The following is a 19,545-nucleotide window of genomic DNA, read 5'->3' on the forward strand; positions in this document are numbered from 1 at the left end:
GTGCATGTTAGGCATATGTGACAAAAGTGCATTTATATTAAAAACTGTGCACATAAATGAGGGTTTAAAAACACTCTTTAATATCACTGTAAAATTAGTATTGATTAATTACCTATTTTTGTGGTGTTGCAAAGGAGCCGAGCCCCTTGCTGGGTCCCGCAATGTTTTCTGCGTTTCCAGCATAAAGCTCTTCCTTCAACCCTATGACACCTCTTACAGGCTTTGAATGTCACTTGATGAAAGGAAACCTCTGCAAATTTCTATGAAGAATGCACCAAAGGATTAGTGATGGAGCATTTTTGTGTCTTATGCCTGATTATGTAGAGAATTCCCCAGCTACTACAGTAGCTCAGATAAAAGCATTTGTATGATAATTCTCATCAGTACATTTGATGACTTGATGAATATCGCTTGACAGTACTTCAAAATTTTGTTTGCTTTTAACATTCAATTTTGGAATGAATGTAATTTCCTGAACGGAAACCACTTACACTGTTAGATATTTGTTCAAGAAAAATTCTCCATCCTGCTCCTTTGAATTCTCTTGTCACTGCTACCCCACTAAGCCAGCCTAAAGTCTCCCCCCCCCCCCCTTAAAAATAAGCATGTTATACTTACCTGCTCTGTGCAGTGGTTTTGCAAAGGAGCCCATATCCTCCTCTTCTCTGGTCCCTCGCCGGTACTCCTGGCCCCTCCCTCCTGTCGAGTGCCCTCATAGCAAGCAGCTTGCTATGGGGGCACCCGAGCCAAGCCGCTGCTCCGTGTGTCCATTCAGACATGGAGCTGCGGTTTGGCCCTAGCCCCTCTCTCTCTCCCAATTGGCTGATAGCAACAGGAGCCAATGGTGCCGATGCTGTGTCTCAGCCAATCAGGAGGGAGACTCCCCGGATGGCCAAGGCATTCGTGCACATTGCTGGATAGAGATGGGGCTCAGGTAAGTATTAGGGGGGCTTAGGGAGGTTTATTTAATCTTAATGCATAGTATGCATTAAGAAAAAATAGGATTTTTTGTACTCACCTTAAAATCCTTCTCTCTGTAATTCACCAACCGACACAGCTCCTCTCTGTAACAATTAGGTTGTTGGCCTTATCACTAGGAGAATACTAGGCAAAGTTGTAACACAACACTCAAAACTCTTAGTTCCACCCAGGGACGCGGTCCTTCAGGCTACAACCCTCCACCTTGCAAAGCAGCATCAGTACGTCAACAAGCAGTATAGTGTAAAGATAAAAGGAGGGGCGGGTGCTGTGTCGGTCGGTGAATTACAGAGAAAAGGATTTTAAGGTGAGTACAAAAAATACTATTTTCTCTTATATTCACCGACCGACACAGCTCCTCTCTGTAACAAATGGGACATCCCCAAGCAGTGCCAAAAGGAGGGGTGGGAAAAACAGCATAAAAATTTCATCCACCATGGCAAGTGGGAACTAGTGAAACTATACCCACAAAAAAAGAGCAGTGATTGGAAAACCCCCACAAAAAAACAGGGTAACCTCAAGAGGCATGATCCCCAAGACCGCACCAAACTGCAGAAGTAATGCAACAGTGCATTAACATAACAGTACTGCGTTTTTATTGAAAAAACAGGAAAAAAATATCTATTGCATATTCAATTGCAACAACAAGGCCGTCTGCAAAACTTTGCGGCCAAAACAGGCATCAGCCGATGCACTGACGTCTACCTTGTAGAACTTGGAAAATGTGTGGACAGACGAACAGGTCGCCGCTTTACACACCTGAGCGACCGAAGGCCCAAGACGTTCCGATTGCCCTTGTGGAGTGGGCCGTTACCGAAAAGGGGGGCACCTGCCCCTTCAAGGCGTAGGCTTGTACTACAATCTGTCTGATCCACCTGGAAATGGTGGCCGACGAGACTGCCATGCCTTTCTTGGGACCAGCCACCGAAAAACAAACAGTGAGTCTGACTTCCGAAAGGGAGCCGTGGCAGACAAATACACCTTCAGAGCCCTAACCACGTCAAAAGCGTGAAGGGCTTAGGACACAGAGATGGTAATACAATGTACACATTGATATGAAAAGCCGAGACCACTTTCGGTAGAAAGGACGGTTGCGGACCCAACACCACCTTATCCCTGTGGATAACCAGATAGGGCGACTTGCAGGACAAGGCCACCAGTTCCGAAACCCTCCTGGCCGTTGTGATGGCCACTAGAAAGACCACTTTCTGGGAAAGAGTCAACAGGGGAATCTCCCTGATATTTTCAAACGGCGGTTTTTGAAGCACCGACAACACCAGGTTCAAATCCTATGGGGGTAACGGTGGACGCACCGGAGGGACTACGTTTCGTACTCCCTGAACGAAGGTACTCACTAAGGAGTGCGATGCCAGGGGTCGTTGAAAAAAGACAGCTAAGGCTGAGATTTGCCCTTTAATGGTGCTTAATGCCAATCTCTGGTCAACTCCTTGCTGGAGAAACAGTAGGATCCTGGATATGGAAAAGGAGCGCAGATGCCATCCTTTCTCCTCACACATGGTGATATAGGCCTTCCAGGTACAATGGTATATCTTCAGAGAAGAAGATTTCCATGCTTTCAACATAGTTGGAATCACTGAGTCCGATAGACCCCGGTTCCTCAACACCTGGCTCTCAATAGCCATGCCGTTAAAGCCAGCGAGGGTAAAAGCAGGATGGAGAATTGGACCTTGAGATAGGAGGTCCTCTCGCAACGGCAGTCGCCAGGGAGCATCTGCCACCAGATGCACCAGGTCTGCGTACCAAGGATGCTGAAGCCAATTTGGGGCAACCAGTATTACTGGGATCTCCTCGGCTTCCACTCTGCGAAGCAGACGTGGCAACAGTTTCAGTGGAGGAAAGGCGTAGATCGGCTGGTACTGATCCCACGGAGTCACCAGCGCATAGGACACGTCGGCCCACGGATCTCTTGTCCTGAACACGAATCTTGGCACCTTCCGATTGAGATGGGAGGTCAGTAGATCCACATCTGGTGTACCCCACTTCAGGCACAGCAACCTGAATATCTCTGGATGCAATGTCCATTCTCCTGGGTCCAGCATCTGTCGACTCAGATAGTCCACCTGCCAGTTCTCCACTCCTGGGATGTAAATGGCCGACAGGGCCGGTACGTGTTGCTCTGCCCACTGAAGTATGTGAGCGATCTCCCGTGCAGCAGCTGAGCTTCTTGTTCCCCCTTGGTGATTGACGTACGCCACAGCCATCAGTCTGACTGAAACCTGATCGGACGCCCTTGAAGTCTCATCGACCATGTGTAGAGGCACAGAATGATCTCTCTCAATTTGAGCAGATTGATCGGCAACTCTGATTCTTCCGTTGACCAGAGGCCCTGAGCCGACTGAACCCCCATCACTCCACCCCAGCCAGATAGACTGGCGTCCGTTGTGATTACAGTCCATTTCAGAGGAAGGAACGATTTTTCCAGACTGAATCACCGGGGACCTGAACCACCAGATCAGCGAGTCTCTGACTCACTTGGATCTGTCGATCCAGGGACAACTGAGATTTGTCCCATTTTGTCAAAATCTCCTTCTGCAGCACTCTGGTGTGGAACTGGGCATAAGGTACTGCCTCGAAGGAGGCTACCATGAGTCCCAGTACACGCATGCAAAAGCGAAGCAACGACCACTTGCGGTTCATCAGCAGTTTGACCGCAGATCTGAGAGTCTGCAATTTGTCTGAAGGGAGAAAAACTCTCACTTCCCTGGAGTCCAACAGCAAGCCTAGGTACTCCAGATGCTGGGTCGGCACAATCACCAACTTTTTGAGGTTCAACAGCCACCCAAATTCTTGCAGGGTCTACATGGTGATTGCCACATCCTCCTCTAATTCTGAGGCGGAAGATGTTCTCAGGAGGAGATCGTCTAGGTATCCCACGATGGCGATCCCACGTTGTCACAGCAACGGCAAAACTGGAGCCAGTACCTTGGTAAAGACTTGGGGGGCTGATGCCAGACCAAAAGGAAGAGCCACAAACTGGTAGTGGGCTTCCCCGACTGCAAATCGCAGAAACTTCTGATGCCAAAGGCATATGGGTATGTGCAGGTACACATCCTGGATGTCTAAGGACGCCAGGGAGTCCCCTTGATGGAGTGCAGCGACTACTGAGTGAACTGATTCCATTCTGAACCTCTGCACTTTCACAAAGTGATTGAGGACTTTTAGGTCCAAGATCGGACGTACCCCTTCCTTCTTGGGAACCACAAACAGATTTGAGTAGAACCCCTGGAAGCGCTCAGAGTCCAGAACCGGTACAATCACCCCACGATTCAGATCGCAGACCCATTGGTTGGATAACCGAGGAGGACCACCAGGCTGCAAACTCCCGAAGGCGACCTCCCCCTCACCCGAGACATGTGTGGGGGCAAACCTTAGTGCGGTAGCACTTTTATTCGCAGGCTTACGGTTCCAGAGACATCTTTGACCGTCCGTGGGCGTCCTGTCGGGCTGGGGACGTTTTATCGAAGCTCCGGGCGGATGAAAAAGCCGTTTGTGAGCGGAAAAAGAGGGCCCTTGCCTACAGCGTGGCTCCTTAGCCTTCCTGGCCTGTGGGGGTAGGGTACTCTTACCACCGGTGGCATTTTTAATAATGTCATCTAATGAGGCTCCAAAGAGCCAGTCGCCAAGGAAGGGAAGATCCGTCAGGGCTTTTTTGGATGCCTGTTCAGCAGACCAGCATTTTAGTCAAATTAGGTGCCTCAGCACTACAGCTGACACCGAGGCCCTGGATAACAGAGGGAGAGTATCCAGGGCTGCGTCACAGACGTACTTAAGGCCTTGCACTAGTTGGTCTTCTAGTTCCACGCTCTCCCAATTTGTGGTGCAAAAGTTTTGCCCACTCAGTTAGTGTCTGCGACACTGCCAGTACAGGTCGCACGGCTGACCCCACAACCGTAAACAAGGAAGGAGCCACCGCCTCGGCCTTCCTGTCCGTGGGATCCTTGAATGCAAGAGTCCCCTCAACTGGGATCATGGTTACTTTATTTAACCTGGATACTGGGGGGTCCACGACCGGAGGAGCCGACCATTTCTTGAGAAGGCTTTCCTCAAAGGGTTAAAGCACCGTCATGCATTTGGGGAATGAAAGGGTCCATTGCGGGCGACCCCATTCCATGTAAATGAACTTGTCAAAATAAGTCAGATACGGGAACAACTTAGGTGGCTGGCTTGCGGGACCCAAAAGGGACCAGTACATCAGCAGAGGGATCCGCTGGCTCCTGAATCTTCAGGGTATCACGCACAGCTGTGATAAGTGCTCCAACAAGTGCTTTGTCGCACCCGGACCGGGACGGGGACTCATCCTCACTGACCTGAGTCTGCGCCAGAGCTCTCCCTAGAGGATGGGGGGCAGGGGCCGCTTTTTAGCACCTTTCTTCCCACGCATGGCCTCCATCTTGGCAATGAACGAATTGAGGACCGCCGTCAGGGTGTCCATGGGAACTGCGCAGTCCGCAGGTGACCCGGTTGCAATTGCCTGGATTTCGGGGGAAGAAACACCAGATTATGAAGCCATGCTGACCCTACCCTGTCTGTCACCCGAAGGGGACTTAGGACAGTGACAGTCCCGCCCTCCTGCTGCAGCTGACTGAGGGGTTCTAACCCGCCGGACTCACCACCCTGAGGAGTTCCGTGCTGTTCACAGCAGTGCCTGTAGACCCCTAGTGCTCCCAGGTGCAGAGGAAACCAAAACTGTGCCGGTGGCCGTCCGTTAAAACGATCTGAAAAACGTGCTCAGACTACATAGAATGGCCACCCAGCGTCCAGTAACAACAAACAGGAAGCTGAGAGCACATGTAGCTGCTGCTGGAGAACACTGAAACGTGCTCAGGCTTCTAGAAAATGGCCGCCATTGTCCTGAATAGGAAAGCATTGGGAAAATGGCCGCTTGAAGCCCAGAAGACATGCTGCCATCGCCCACACCTAAAATGGCCAGCCAGCTTCCATGAGGGACAGAGACAGACATGTGGCAGAGACACAACGCTGTACCGAAAACACAGCCAGACCCTCACAGGCACCTCCCGGGAGCTTAATACACAGGATCCAGGCACCACCAGCCAGCCAGCCCCCTATCCCAGATGAGAGCCCTCAGGGACACACACACACACACACACACACACACACCACTCAGTACCACATGCAGCAGCCCCCCCCCCCCCCCCGTGAAGGGGGGGATAGGGACAGGGGAGAGAAGAGAGGGAGAGAGGGACCCCCGAATCGACCTCCCAGGGAATGCCCAGCTGCTCAACCCTGCCAGGGCAGGAAGAGCTGTACTTACCAGTCCTGAAGAGCCGGGAGACATTCCATTGTAGATCACACCTGATCGGTACAGGGTAGCTACTGGCCTCGGCATACTGTGACGCAGACATCAGTAGTCCAGTCATATGTACGCCCCGGAGCATAAAAGCTCACGACCACCTCTGGAGCTGAGGTATGTCGTGGCCTGCTGAGCCGCAGCTGCAACCTGCACACGCTCGATGGGCAGACTGGGGAGACTACAAGGATAAGGGTATCCAGCCTATCACCCAGCCAGCTGTTAATAGTAGATCACAGGATCAATCATCTTGCGCAAAAACCCAAGCTTCTGCGTAAAAAAGCATGGACCGATGGGCCCGCAGGGTTCCTAGGTCCTTCTCCTTTGCTAGGCAAGAAAAAACTGATGCTGCTTTGCAAGGTGGAGGGTTGTAGCCTTCCCCCTGGGCGGAACTAAGTTCTGAGTGTTGTGTTACAACTTTGCCTAGTATTCTCCTAGTGATAAGGCTAACAACCCATTTGTTACAGAGAGCTGTGTTGGTTGGTGAATATAAGAGAAAAACTCTCTGCCTTTACAACCACTTTTGCCACCTTTTGGGGGGGGGGGGGGGTTATGACAGGTACCCATCCCCACTCCTAACAGATGTCGCCGTGGAATTTCAGCCCCCCGCCTCCTTCCCCCGCGCAGTGGCAACCAGCTATGAAGCTGCAAGGCTTCACTGCGAGTTTCCCTTGCAGGCAATGGCGGCGGAAGCACCCAAGAGACAATGGAAACATCGGCTGGGGTGTCGGCTGTATTCCAAGACAGGTAAGCAAGTGTTCTAGAACTAAAAACGTAATTTTCCTTGGAGGGAGGTAGGGAATCCTCCCCGCGGCATCACTGTACTCTGACAGTAGAGACTCCTCCACTGTCAGAATATATGGGTGAGTGTTGCAGCACTGATTGAACAAAAAACTTTTCCAAAAAGCTGGTTTGTGAGAAGTCCATCATTAAACTGACTTCTCATGAATGGGAATGGCCATGGATGGTAAATAAGAAATAATACCTCAGCGCTGCTTGTGTGTAGAACAGTTCCACAGTATACAAACTAATGTGTACAATAAAGAAACTCAAAACTATATATATATATATATATATATATATATATATATATATATATATATAAACAAAGTGTGGTCGCTGCAAACACCATACTGTGTTCCTACCAGTAATAAACAAATATGAATAAGTGTTGTACATAACAGAAAAAAAAAAACACTTTAAAACAAATAACCTCAACCATGTGTGCTAAAAAAGTGCATAAATACAATTGTATAAATTATAATCTGGATTTATGCACTTTGGCGCATGTGCACTTTACTTTTATTGAACTATTCTAATGCACTTAGAATGTGAATTGATTTCATTTGATGATTATTTTCATCACGGATCATTTGGAGGTTATTTTCTTCTGGTATGCGCAACATTCATATTTATTAATGGCCATAGATGGATCAAAATTTGTCGGGTCCCTCCTGGACCGGAGGAATTTCAAGCCATCTATGACCAGCTTTAGTTAGGCAATAGGCATACTTCTGTGAATCTAAAACTAAAATGTCTTTTGTCCTTGTGCCACCACATTCTCACATCCACCATCTTAATATAACCTGTCAAACAATAGGAGCCCCTGTGACGGGAGTCACTTTGGGTGGGGGGGGCTTGTGGAACCCAGCTTACCATATATACTCAAAACAGTCATCAAGGGTGAAGTTATCCTGGCCTTAACATCTGATTTATTAAGTCAATGCATTTCGTAGGCTCCTGCAGACTCTAAGCATAGCTGTCTGCTCATACATCGCACGGGCAGACAGTTATCTGAGAGCAGGCAGAATCAATCAACAAGAGAGTGTTCTCAATGAACTACGAGGGCACTGGTGAACTACAAGTCATCAGCCACAATGGCTGACGGTACTTGTAGGCATTCATTCAAAGGAAACTGGGAGGCTGCAGATGCTGGAACATGTTACATGTTCCACTCTAAAAAGGTTGAATATGCAACATGTTCCAAAGGCGAACGTCTCCTTTAATGAGTCACTGACGCAAAACACTAATTTAGCCATTGAAGGGTTAGGATACCAAATTTGCACAGGCTTGTTCCAAATCAGTGACTCTCCAAGTGAATTGAAGCCCTACAGCAAAACAATGCAACAAGTTAGCAATGGCATTCTCCATATGTCCACCCTGACAAATTCCTTTAAAAATGATTTGTGTATGTTTGCTGCTTTCCAAATCTAACACAGTGATTTAGACAGTAAATGCACGCAGAGACATATGACACATCCCGAACGACTTACAACATTGTTACAGAGTAAAGCAACAAGCCCCGAGAGCTGAAAAGAGGGTAGTCATGAGGTGGTGAATAATCTGGAATCCTGCATGCATTGCCATCCTATTTTAAACTTCTAAGTGGGTCAAGAGGGAGCTAGGGAGCCCAATTGGTAAAAAATGACCCTTGTATAAAAGGTTAGAAGTCAGGTCAGGCTAAAAGACATAAAAAAAAAAAAAAAAGTATCCAAATAAACTGTATTGCCCATTTCTTGCTACATTATCATTTTGAATAAGATACACTTCGTCCCAGTGTAAAAAATTACATTAATTGTAGCCACCGAAGAAATAAAAAAGTACTGCTAGATGGGGAACAAACTTACCAAATGCTGTTGAGAATGAAAAACAGCTGGATAAAAATGCACCCAAAAGGCAGAATACCACCCATAACGATGCCAGGAACTGGTTTTGTGAAGAAGGACTGGCAGGGAATCTGACGCGGTATTTGATTTGTACGGACCGGATGTTCAATAGACTATAAAAGCAAGCAAGAAAACATAAGAAACAGAAAAAGCTATAAAACTACAAAATGTACAAGAGAAGCGTAAAAAATATCACATAATTTCTAGGCAGCCATCAAAGGTCATATTGGGTAGATCAGGGTGTCGGGTTCAGGGCATATTGAGGCTGCAGAGGCAAGTCTAAACATGCACAGTGTAAAGATCTGCCACCATCATTTTCCTAAGTAGTCTGCTCTTCTTACTGCTCCTATTGCCCTGAGCCTCAGTTTATTAAAAGCCAAATATACATTTTTATTACCACATAACATATTAAAAAGGGTAGGTAGAATGGCAGATGAGGGAACTGACAGGAAAATGTAATCATTCATTTCTGGAGGCAAGTAGAACTTTACACCTTCACCTAAAACAAAAGTAGAATATTACATTTGTTTGTTTCCCATATTTTTGACAGTACTGCCTCAAATAACCAGCGTAATGAGGTACACAATTTATTTTCAATCGTCATTTTACCTGTAATTTTATCTACTTCTACTTCATAAATATCCCCCTGCTGATAATTAAATGTAGAAGGCACCAGATGCTCCAGTGACTTTGTATTTGTTGCCGACAATGGAAAATGAATGCGTTAGTGGAGGGGAAAAAAAATGTTATTGATGAGAGTAAGAACGATGCCACCTTGTGTACATACCATGTATGACCGATACATGGAGAGTCACAATTGGCTTAAAGCGGAACTTCACTCTTTCAGTCAATCTGGACTATTAATCCTTATGCTGCTAGTCTTAGTAAATAGATACGAATGCTTATTTCGTGAATTCCTGGTTTCCAGGCCTAGGCAAAATGTCATAAATCCAAGGAGTCTTCAGTAGGGCAGGATGGGTTTTCTCGGCTTAGCACACCCTCCTGCTTGCATGCTTGAGCTAAGGGCAGATGGATTCCAGCAAGTAAATACTACATGAATCATGATTTATCAACAAAATAAAGCATGGAGACATGGCTGGATGGGGGAGTTTGCGTTGAATATTAAAAATGAATAAAACATCATTTTTGGTTTGTGGTGCTCAGATGAAGTGTAGTTCCACTCTAATGACATTGTAGGATTCTTTAACCTGTTCCCGACCTCCTGCCGTACATATACTGCAGCAAGGCGGCTCTATTGAGAAAAATCATGTACTTGTACGTGATTTTGTCAATAGTCACTGGGGGCCGTGATAGCACGCTGATTGGCCACAGGGGGAGCCAATCAACGGGGCGGCGGAAGCGATGTCCACTGGCCACCCACAATGTCCACTGGCCATCCGCGATCATTTCCCACGGAGACAGGACAACAGTCTGCTGATGTAAACAAGCAGACCGCTGTGCTGCCAGACATGGACACTGATCTAGTGTTTCTGATATTTAGGAACACAGATCAGTGTCCGTGCAGTGAACCCATCCCTCCCACAGTAAGAAAGCACAATTAGGGAATACACTTAACCCGTTGCATATTTTTTATCACTGATCACTGTAATAATGTCACTGGTTCCCGGTCTGTCTGCTGCAGTCCCGCTAAAAATCACTGATCACCGCCATTACAAATAAAAAAAATAAAAATGTAGACGCTATAACTTGCAAAACCCTTTCTTGTATTGAGAGGTATGGGGGGAGAGGGAGGGAGGGAGAGAGAGAGAGAGAGTCGGTCTCTCTGTAAACCTAGAAGCAGCAGTCTGGGTCTGCTTTTCTCTGGTCTCTGTAGAACTTTAAGTCTCAGCACCTTAAAGCAGAACTACAGGCCAAAGGGAAGGTTATAACCCCTGGCAGTTTTTTTGCCATCTGAGTCCCATTGGAGAGATTTTCCTTCACTTTCTCTCCTAAAGCCAAAAGAGGAAGTAACAGTAAGAGTCGGTTCACACTGGGGCAACGCGACTTACAGCGCGACTTTGCAAGGTGACTTGAACGTAACTTCAACGCGTCTTTGTGCGACTTACAACACAACTTCAAGTCGCCCCCCGGCCAGGCGACTTTTGCTGTGGCCAATCACAGAATAATCAGCTCTCTGGGAGGGAGGGGTTTGCCTCCCTCCCAGACCGTGATATTGTGTCAATCTCGCCGCTTTTAATAGGCGAGATTGACACCTTGCGAGCCCCGTCATCATGGTATGAATCATGAGGGGGAACTCCATGCCAAATTTAAAATAAAAAACCGGTATGGGTTCCCCTCCAGGAGCATACCAGGCCCTTAGGTCTGGTATGGATTTTAAGGGGAACCCCCTACGCCGTTTTTTCCGGCGTAGGGGGTTCCCCTTAAAATCCATACCAGACCCTTATTCGAGCACGCAGCCTGGCCGGTCAGGAAGGGGGGTGGGGATGAGCGAGTGCCCCCTCCCCCCCTCCAGAACTGTACCAGGCCGCATGCCCTCAACATGGGGGGGGGGGGGAATAGGTGCTTTGGGGTTGGGGGGGCCGCAGGTTGTTGAGGACAAGGGCCCCTTCCAGACAGCCCTGGCTGTTGGTTGTTGTGGTCTGCGGGCAGGGGGCTTATCGGAATCCGGGAGCCCCCTTTAATAAGGGTGCCCCAAGATCCCGGCCCCCCACCCTATGTGAATGAGTATGGGGTACATCGTACCCCTACCCATTCACCTGGGGGGAAAAAGCGTCAATAAAAAAAACACACTGGACAGGTTTTTAAAGTAATTTATTAGGCAGTTCCAGGGGTCTCCTCCAACTCCTCTGGCCTCTTCTCCCAGTCTCTCCCAGGGCGTGCTGGGAATGTGACATCATAAGGGGGCGGGGTCCCCAGTGACCACGGCCCATGCCTATATAAGTCGTTGTGCACCACTCACACGGCATTACAGCGAGAGAGAGTGTCATGTCAACATGGGAGGAAGAGAAGAGGGAAGAAGACGCAGAAGACCGGGCCGAAGTCAGAAGAGACTCCTGGAGCTGCCTAATAAATTATTTTAAAAACCTGTCTAGTTTACACTTTTTTTCCCCCAGGTGAATAGGTAGGGGTACGATGTACCCCATACTCATTTACATAGGGTGAGGGACCGGGATCTAGGGGCATCGTTATTAAAAGGAGGCTCCTGGATTCCTATAAGCCCTCCGCCCGCAGACCCCGACAACCAACGGCCAGGGTTGTCGGGAAGGGGCCCTTGACCGGCTGGGCTGCGTGCTCGGATAGGGATCTGGTATGGAATTTGGGTGGACCCCTTAAAATCCATACCAAACCTAAAAGGCCCGGTATGCCCTCGGAGGGGAACCCATGCCGGTTTATTTTTTTTATTAGAGAGGCGACTTTGTCACTTCTTTCTCGCTTGCTGCAGTTGGAAAATTTGTCTTGCCGAAAACCAGCGCAATGGGATCGAGCTGGAAACACATTCTCGTGGGCTGGTACTGTAATTTCTTTTCCTGTAAAGTCGCTTCAATATAGATGGAGATCCGACTTGCAGGCGACTTCCATTGAATTCTATGGGTACAAGTCGCCTAGAAGTTGGATTGAAGTAGTACAGGAACCTTTTCTGAAGTCGGAGCGACTTAGTGTACATTAAGACGGCTTTCATTGACTATAATGTAATGTCAAACGATTTGGGGCGACTTGAGGGCTGATAAGTCGGATCCCAAGTCGTTGTAGTGCAAACCGACACTAAATCACTTGTTTTATCCGTTAACATATTTATTGTTTTAATCAACACCTTGTATAAAAGCCTCATACACTATTAGCCACTTCAGCCCTGGAAGGATTTACCCCCTTAATGACCAGTCCGTTTTTTTAGATACGGCACTGTGTCATTTTAACTGAAAATGACGCGGTTGTGCGACGTTGTACCCAAATAAAATTGATGTCCCTTTTCCCCCACAAATAGAGCTTTCCTTTGGTGCTATTTGATCACCTCTGCAGTTTTTATTTTTTGTGCTATAAACAAAAAAGATTTTAACCACTTAAGCCCCGGACCAATTGTCAGCCTAAAGGACCAGAGGTCTTTTTACAATTTCGCACTGCACTGTTTTAACTGGTAATTGCGCGGTCATGCAATGTTGTACTCAAACGAAATTTGCATTCTTTTCTTCCCACAAATAGAGCTTTCTTTTGATGGTATTTGATTGCCTCTGCGATTTTTATTTTTTACGATATAAAAGGAAAAAGACTGAAAATTTAGAAAAAAAATATATATATATTTTCTACTTTTTGTTATAAGAAAAATCGAAATAAACTAAATTTTAGTCATACATTTAGACCAAAATGTATTTAGCCACATGTCTTCAGTAAAAAAAATGTCAATAAGCATATATTTATTGGTTTGCGCAAAAGTTATAGCGTCTACAAACTAGAGTACATTTTCTGGAATTTACACAGCTTTTAATTTCTGACTGCCTATCTCATTTCTTGAGGTGCTAAAATGGCAGGGCAATACAAAACCCCCCCCAAATGACCCCATTTTGGAAAGTAGACACCCCAAGGAAATTTCTGAGGGGCATGTTGAGCCCATTGAATATTTTTTTTGTCCCAAGTGATTGAATAATGACAAAAAAAAAAAAAAAAAAAGTTTACAAAAAGTTGTCACTAAATGATATATTGCTCACACATGCCATAGTTATATGTGGAATTACACCAGAAAATATATTCTGCTGCTTCTCCCGAGTATGGGGACACTACATATGTGGGACTTTTTGGGAGTCTAACCGCGTACGCCACCCCGAAAACCAATCACTGCCTTCAGGATTTCTAAGGGTGCAAATATTTGATTTCACTCCTCACTACCTATCAAAGTTTCGAAGGCCATAAAATGCCAAAATAGCACAAAACCCCCCCCAAATGACCCCATTTTGGAAAGTAGACACCCCAAGCTATTTACTGAGAGGCATGTTGGGTCCATGGAATATTTTATATTTTGCCACAAGTTGCGGGAATATTACAAACTTTTTTTTTTGCACAAAGTTGTCACTAAATGATATATTGCTCACACATGCTATGGGCATAAGTGAAATTACACCCCAAAATAAATTCTGTTGCTTCTCCTGAGTACGGGGATACCACATGTGTGGGACTTTTTGGGAGCCTAGCCACGTACGGGACCCCAAAAACCAAGCACTGCCTTCAGGATTTAAATATAAAACGCTACCAAAAAAAACTGTTAGCGATGGCAGGGATCAGGCCTGACTCTGATCGCTGCAGTTATGCGTTTAGTGTTTTGTAAATGACAGTGATCGATCGATACTGCACTTGGGTGGGCTGGGCGGAGGGGCAAACGCAGGTGCTAGCAGGTATCTGGGCTGATCCCGCTAACAATGCGTTTTTTTGGAACCCTAAACTGCTGGGGACGCTAGTATAGATCTGATCAGATCAGATATTCACTACGGGAGGTGTATGCTTTGCGCGTGGGTGTTAGCGGTACTGGCACCAACCTAGCGCTGCCTGGGGCGACACAGACCCTATCTGACCCTAATACCTAATTGATATCACCCGACGGGTGATCAGGGGGTTAAACCTTTATTGGGTAATAAATGGTGGGTGCCCTGATGCTATAAAAGGCAAACTAACCAGAGTCACCCGTAACACTTATACGGTGATCACTGGTGAAAGGGTTAACTAGGGGCAATCAGGGGGTTAAAATCTTTATTAGGTAGTATATGGGGGTACCTAACACTATAAAATATATGAGCCTAAAAAATAACTAGCTACCTAGCGGCACCAGTGACACTAATGCAGTGATCAGAAAAATGATCGCTTAGCGATACTGGCAAAAGGGGGTTAAAGGGTTACCTGGGGGAAATCAGGGGGTTAAACCTTTATTAGGAGGGGGGGTAGGGGGCTACCCTGGACCTAACACGAACTGCCCTGACAGTTTTTACAGTTACAACTGACACTAAATGCAGTAATCAGTAAATAAATGATCACTGCAATCAGTGACACGGACTAGGAGGGGGAGGGGGGCGATCGGGGGGTGACAGTGTGCTTATGTGTACCTACATGTCAGTGTAGTGTTGGTGCACACTTACTATGTCTTCTCTCCTCGCAGTCCAGTCAAAAAGACCGCCCCGAGGAGAGTGACATCACTTCCTCCTGCCTGTGTTTACACTACACAGGCAGGGGAAGCTTCTCATTCGCCAGGAGCGATCGAGAGGGGATGGTCAGAAACCAACGGCCATCCCCTCATCCCGGATCGCTCCTGAAGCAAAACAGACCGCCGCAGCCAGAATGGACCCCCCAACCGCTGGAAGGCAGGCACGTACGGGTACATGCTTGTGCCCGTCCGTGCCATTCTGCCGACATATAATTACATACGGCGGTCCTAAAGTGGTTAAAAAAATTACAATTGGGTTGTAATACATATCCAAAAAAATATATAATGTAAAAAGACAAAAAATTTCTTCATCAATTTAGGCCAATATGCATTTTCCGACAGGATTGAAGTAAAAAAAAAAAAAAAAAAAATATCTCAATATATTCGTATATTGATTGGTTTGCGCAAAAGTTATATTGTCTACAAACTATGGGATAGATTTACGGATTTAAATTTTAGCGATTTTTAATGGGACTGTGACAGTTCATTGGACAAATCTGACCCCAAGTGACACTTTTTGGGGACCAGTGACACCAGTAAAGTGATCAGTGCTAAAAGAAATGCACTAATTGCTGTATAAATGACACTGGCAGGGAAGGGGTTAACGCTAGGGGGCGATCAAAGGGTTAACTGTGTTCCTTCAGTGTGTGTGTGTGTGTGTGTGTGTGTGTGTGTGTGTGTGTGTGTGTGTGTGTGTGTGTGTGTGTGTGTGTGTGTGTGGTGTGTGTGTGTGTGTGGTGTGTGTGTGTGTGTGTGTGTGACTGACGGGGATTACTAGGAACAGATGATCTCAACGTTCTCAACTGTCAGAACAGAGATATGCCTCTCTTTAGATCGATCGCGGGTGGCAGTCGGACATAGAGTCCACCAGACCCATGCGCGTGCTCCCCGACATGCAGCGGGCGTGCACCCACGGTATCTCGTGCATGAAACAACGTACAGGTATGTTGTTTCACACAATAGAGCCTGCCGCAGTATATATGCAGTGGGCGGTCTCTAAGTGGAAATTCATGGTACTGATTTTCCCCCATGCCCTTGTTATTCACAGGATCACTAGGTGAAAATGAAGGAAAATAAGCCTGGAAAAAAAAAAAATGCATCCACTACACCAGTGGTCTCAAAACTGCACCCCAGGGGCCTGATGTGGCCCTTTTCTGGTCCTTGGGCCAATATTCCTCCCACTGACACCAATGATGTGACACAATTCCTCTCAATTAAAAAAACAATGGGAAACTAGTCCTCTCACCAACACCAATGAGACGCACTATTTCTTCCACGAATATTGAAAATAGAGCACTCTTCTTCCCACTGCCACCAACAATGGGGCACTGTTTATTCCACCGACACCAGTGATGGGGCACTATTGTTCCTAATGACACCATTGAGGGGCACTATTTCTCCCACCGACACCAGTGATTGGGCATTATAGTTCCCACTGACACCAATGAGGGGCACCATACCTCCCACTGCCATCAAATGGGCACAATTTCTCCCACTAACACCAATGATGGCATTGCTTACCCCCAATGACACCAGGATTATCAGATAATAATAGACTACACCTACTTACCTCTTAAATATTTTAAAGGTTTTTTTTTTTCCTAAGGATGTAGGCCAATCGTTTACATACTGCGGTTTGGGGGGCCAGATGTGGCTCTTTGCTTATCCTGCCTTAGGGGCACTATTTCTCCCACTGACAACAATAACGTGGCACTATTCCTCTCACCAACACCAATGAAGTGCACTATTCCTCCCGCTGACACAAAAAAAAAAAAAAAAAAAAAAAAACAGGGCAATCGTCTTTCCATTGACACCAATGAGGGGCACCATCCTCCCACTGCTACCAACAATGAGGCACTATTCCTCCCACTGATGGGGCACTATTCTTCCCAACGACACCAATGAGGGAACCATTACTCCCACAATGGGGCACTATTTTTCCCACTGACACCAATGATGGCATTGCTTACTGACACCGGGACATTTTCTACACCCAAAGGCTCAGTCCAGCCCTACTAAAGTCAGAAGCACAGTACACTGGCCGTTTATTTAAAAAGTTTGGACACCCCTGCACTACACTATGGACTAATACTCGATAAAATGTATTCTATTAGATTTTTATTTTCAGGTTTAGATATGCTTTAACGTCAGAAAAATAGGTTTATTCTCTTCAGGTACTTACTCTCTCTTTAAATCCAAAGTATGCTCCTAGGAATGTCAGGGGAACAGAAATTCCAAACCACATTGCCAGGATAGCCACAAGTGTCCCAAAGGGGATTGCAGCTGAAGATCCTTTAACCCATAAAATGACATTCATAATGAAGAAATCAGCAAAAATAATTCTGTGGAAAAAAAAAAGGAAAAAAAAAAATTAAGCTAAAGTTCTCTATACATCAAAGGAACACATCTGGCAAACACTAAAAGCGCCCTTTATACAGCTAGCACCCACTGTATTACATAGACATACTGGTAGTTTTAGCTAGGGGGCCCTCTGGTAGTCAAATATAGTAATGTCCATGCATAGTCTTTATATTAACCATTTCCGGACCAGCTGTCACAGTTTTACTGCAGCAGGTTGGCTCCCCTGCATGAGACCACATAACGATACATTGGCTCGCGGGGTCCGGATAGCACAGCGGGGGGGTGCCGATGCTCGTGGCTGACGGTCGCGGTGACCGCCGGCCATGAGCGAACGTGACCAGGAGACACAGAACAGGGACGAGTGTGTGTAAAGGAACACTTCCCTGTTCTGACAGGAGTGTATTAGCTAGGAACCACGATCTGTCACTTCCTGTAGTTAGTCCCTCCCCCTTCAGTTAGAATCACCTCCCAGGGAACACAGTTAACCCTTTCACCGGCCCCTAGTGTTAACCCCTTCACTGCCAGTGACATTTTTACAGTAATCAATGCATTTCTAATCGCACTGATCACTGTATTAATGCCAATGGTTCCAAAAATGTGTCAAAATTGCCCGATGTATCGCAGTCACGATAAAAATCTCAGATCAATTTCATGACTAGTAAAAATATAAAAATAAAAATGCTAGAAATCTATCCCCTACTTTGTAGACGCTAAAACTTTTTCGCAAACCAATTTTTTACGAAAAATATGTAGAATAAATAACGGCCTAAACTGAGGAAAATCATTTATATATTATATATATATATATATATATATATATATATATATATATATATATATATATATATATATATATATATATATATATATATTTATTTATATTTTTTTTATTTGGTTTTTTTGGGGGGGTATTTATTATAGCAAAAAGAAAAGTGTTTAAAAAAAAAAAAAGATTGCTCTTTTGTTGTTTATAGTGAAAAAAATAAAAACCGCAGAGACGATCAAATACCACCAAAAGAAAGCTCTATTTGTGGGGGAAAAAAGGTCGTCAATTTTGTTTGGGTACATCATCGCACGGCCGCACAATTAGAGGTCGACCGATATATCGGCCGGCCGATATTTGCCGTTTTTTAAATAATCGGCATCGGTCGATTGTTCTGATAAAAAAACGATTTAGAACTACAGTGGGACTTTGAAATGACTTCTGTATAGAAGTCAGTGTGAGTTGCCTGAGTCGTCATAGCAACACTTTCCTCCTCTCTGGGCAGACTGCCAAGAAAAGAACAAAATGATACAATGTTTACACTTCAATGAATGAAATCATCTCTGTGTGTAGAAGTTCTCAGTTTAACCATTTAAAGACTAAATCTTTTCTGACACTTGTTGCTTACAAGTAAAAATCCTGTATTTTCTGCCAGAAAATCACTTAGACCCCCCAAAAATTATATATATTTTTTTTAGCAGAGATCCTAGGGAATAAAATAGCGGTTGTTGCAATATTTTATGTCACACGGCATTTGCACAGAGGTCTTTCAAATGCATTTTTTTGGGGAAAAAATACACTATTTAAAAATAAAATAAAAACAGTAAAGTTAGCCCATTTTTTTTTTTTGTCCAAAAGTTTTGACTACCTTTTTTTATTTAATACATAGGTTTTTTTTTTTTTTTATCTAAATCATACATACAAGTAAACTGATTGGAGGTTTGTTTTGTTTAATAAATGTTTAAATGTAAGAAATTTTCTGTATCACGTATGAAGACTGCTTTCACACTGGAGCGGGCAGGCGTTGATGGTAAAACGCAAGTTTTAGCGGCTCTTTACCATCATTTTAGCGGTGCTATTTGGCTGCTAGTGGGGCACATATAACCCAGCTAGCGGCCAAGGAAGAGGTTAAATGCGCCCATGAAGCACCGCTGCCAAATCGCATTGCATGCGCTTCGGCAGTGGTGCCCATTCATATCAATGGGCAGGAGTGGTGGAGGAGCGGTATACACCACTCCAAACGTGCTGCTTGCAGGACTTTTTTTTTAAGATCCTGCCAGCGCATCGCCTCCGTGTGAAAGCACTT

General features: G+C 45.7%; 1 protein-coding gene across 1 annotated transcript in view; it reads right to left on the reverse strand.

Annotated features, from left to right (window-relative positions):
• The window catches only part of LOC143991804 (transmembrane 9 superfamily member 2-like), a 106,961-nt gene that overhangs the window by 28,159 nt on the left and 59,257 nt on the right, over positions 1–19,545 (reverse strand). Inside the window, exons 13-14 of the mRNA XM_077490412.1 lie at positions 17,298–17,457; positions 8,935–9,086 (exon numbers count right to left, since the gene is read on the reverse strand). Coding sequence (XP_077346538.1) covers positions 8,935–9,086; positions 17,298–17,457 — 312 coding nt within the window. The remainder of the gene's footprint in view (positions 1–8,934; positions 9,087–17,297; positions 17,458–19,545) is intronic.

Source organism: Lithobates pipiens, unplaced genomic scaffold, assembly GCF_037356315.1.
Source record: "Lithobates pipiens isolate NorthernLeopardFrog02 unplaced genomic scaffold, aLitPip1_a1.2 Scaffold_1, whole genome shotgun sequence".
Taxonomy (NCBI): Eukaryota; Metazoa; Chordata; class Amphibia; order Anura; family Ranidae; genus Lithobates; species Lithobates pipiens.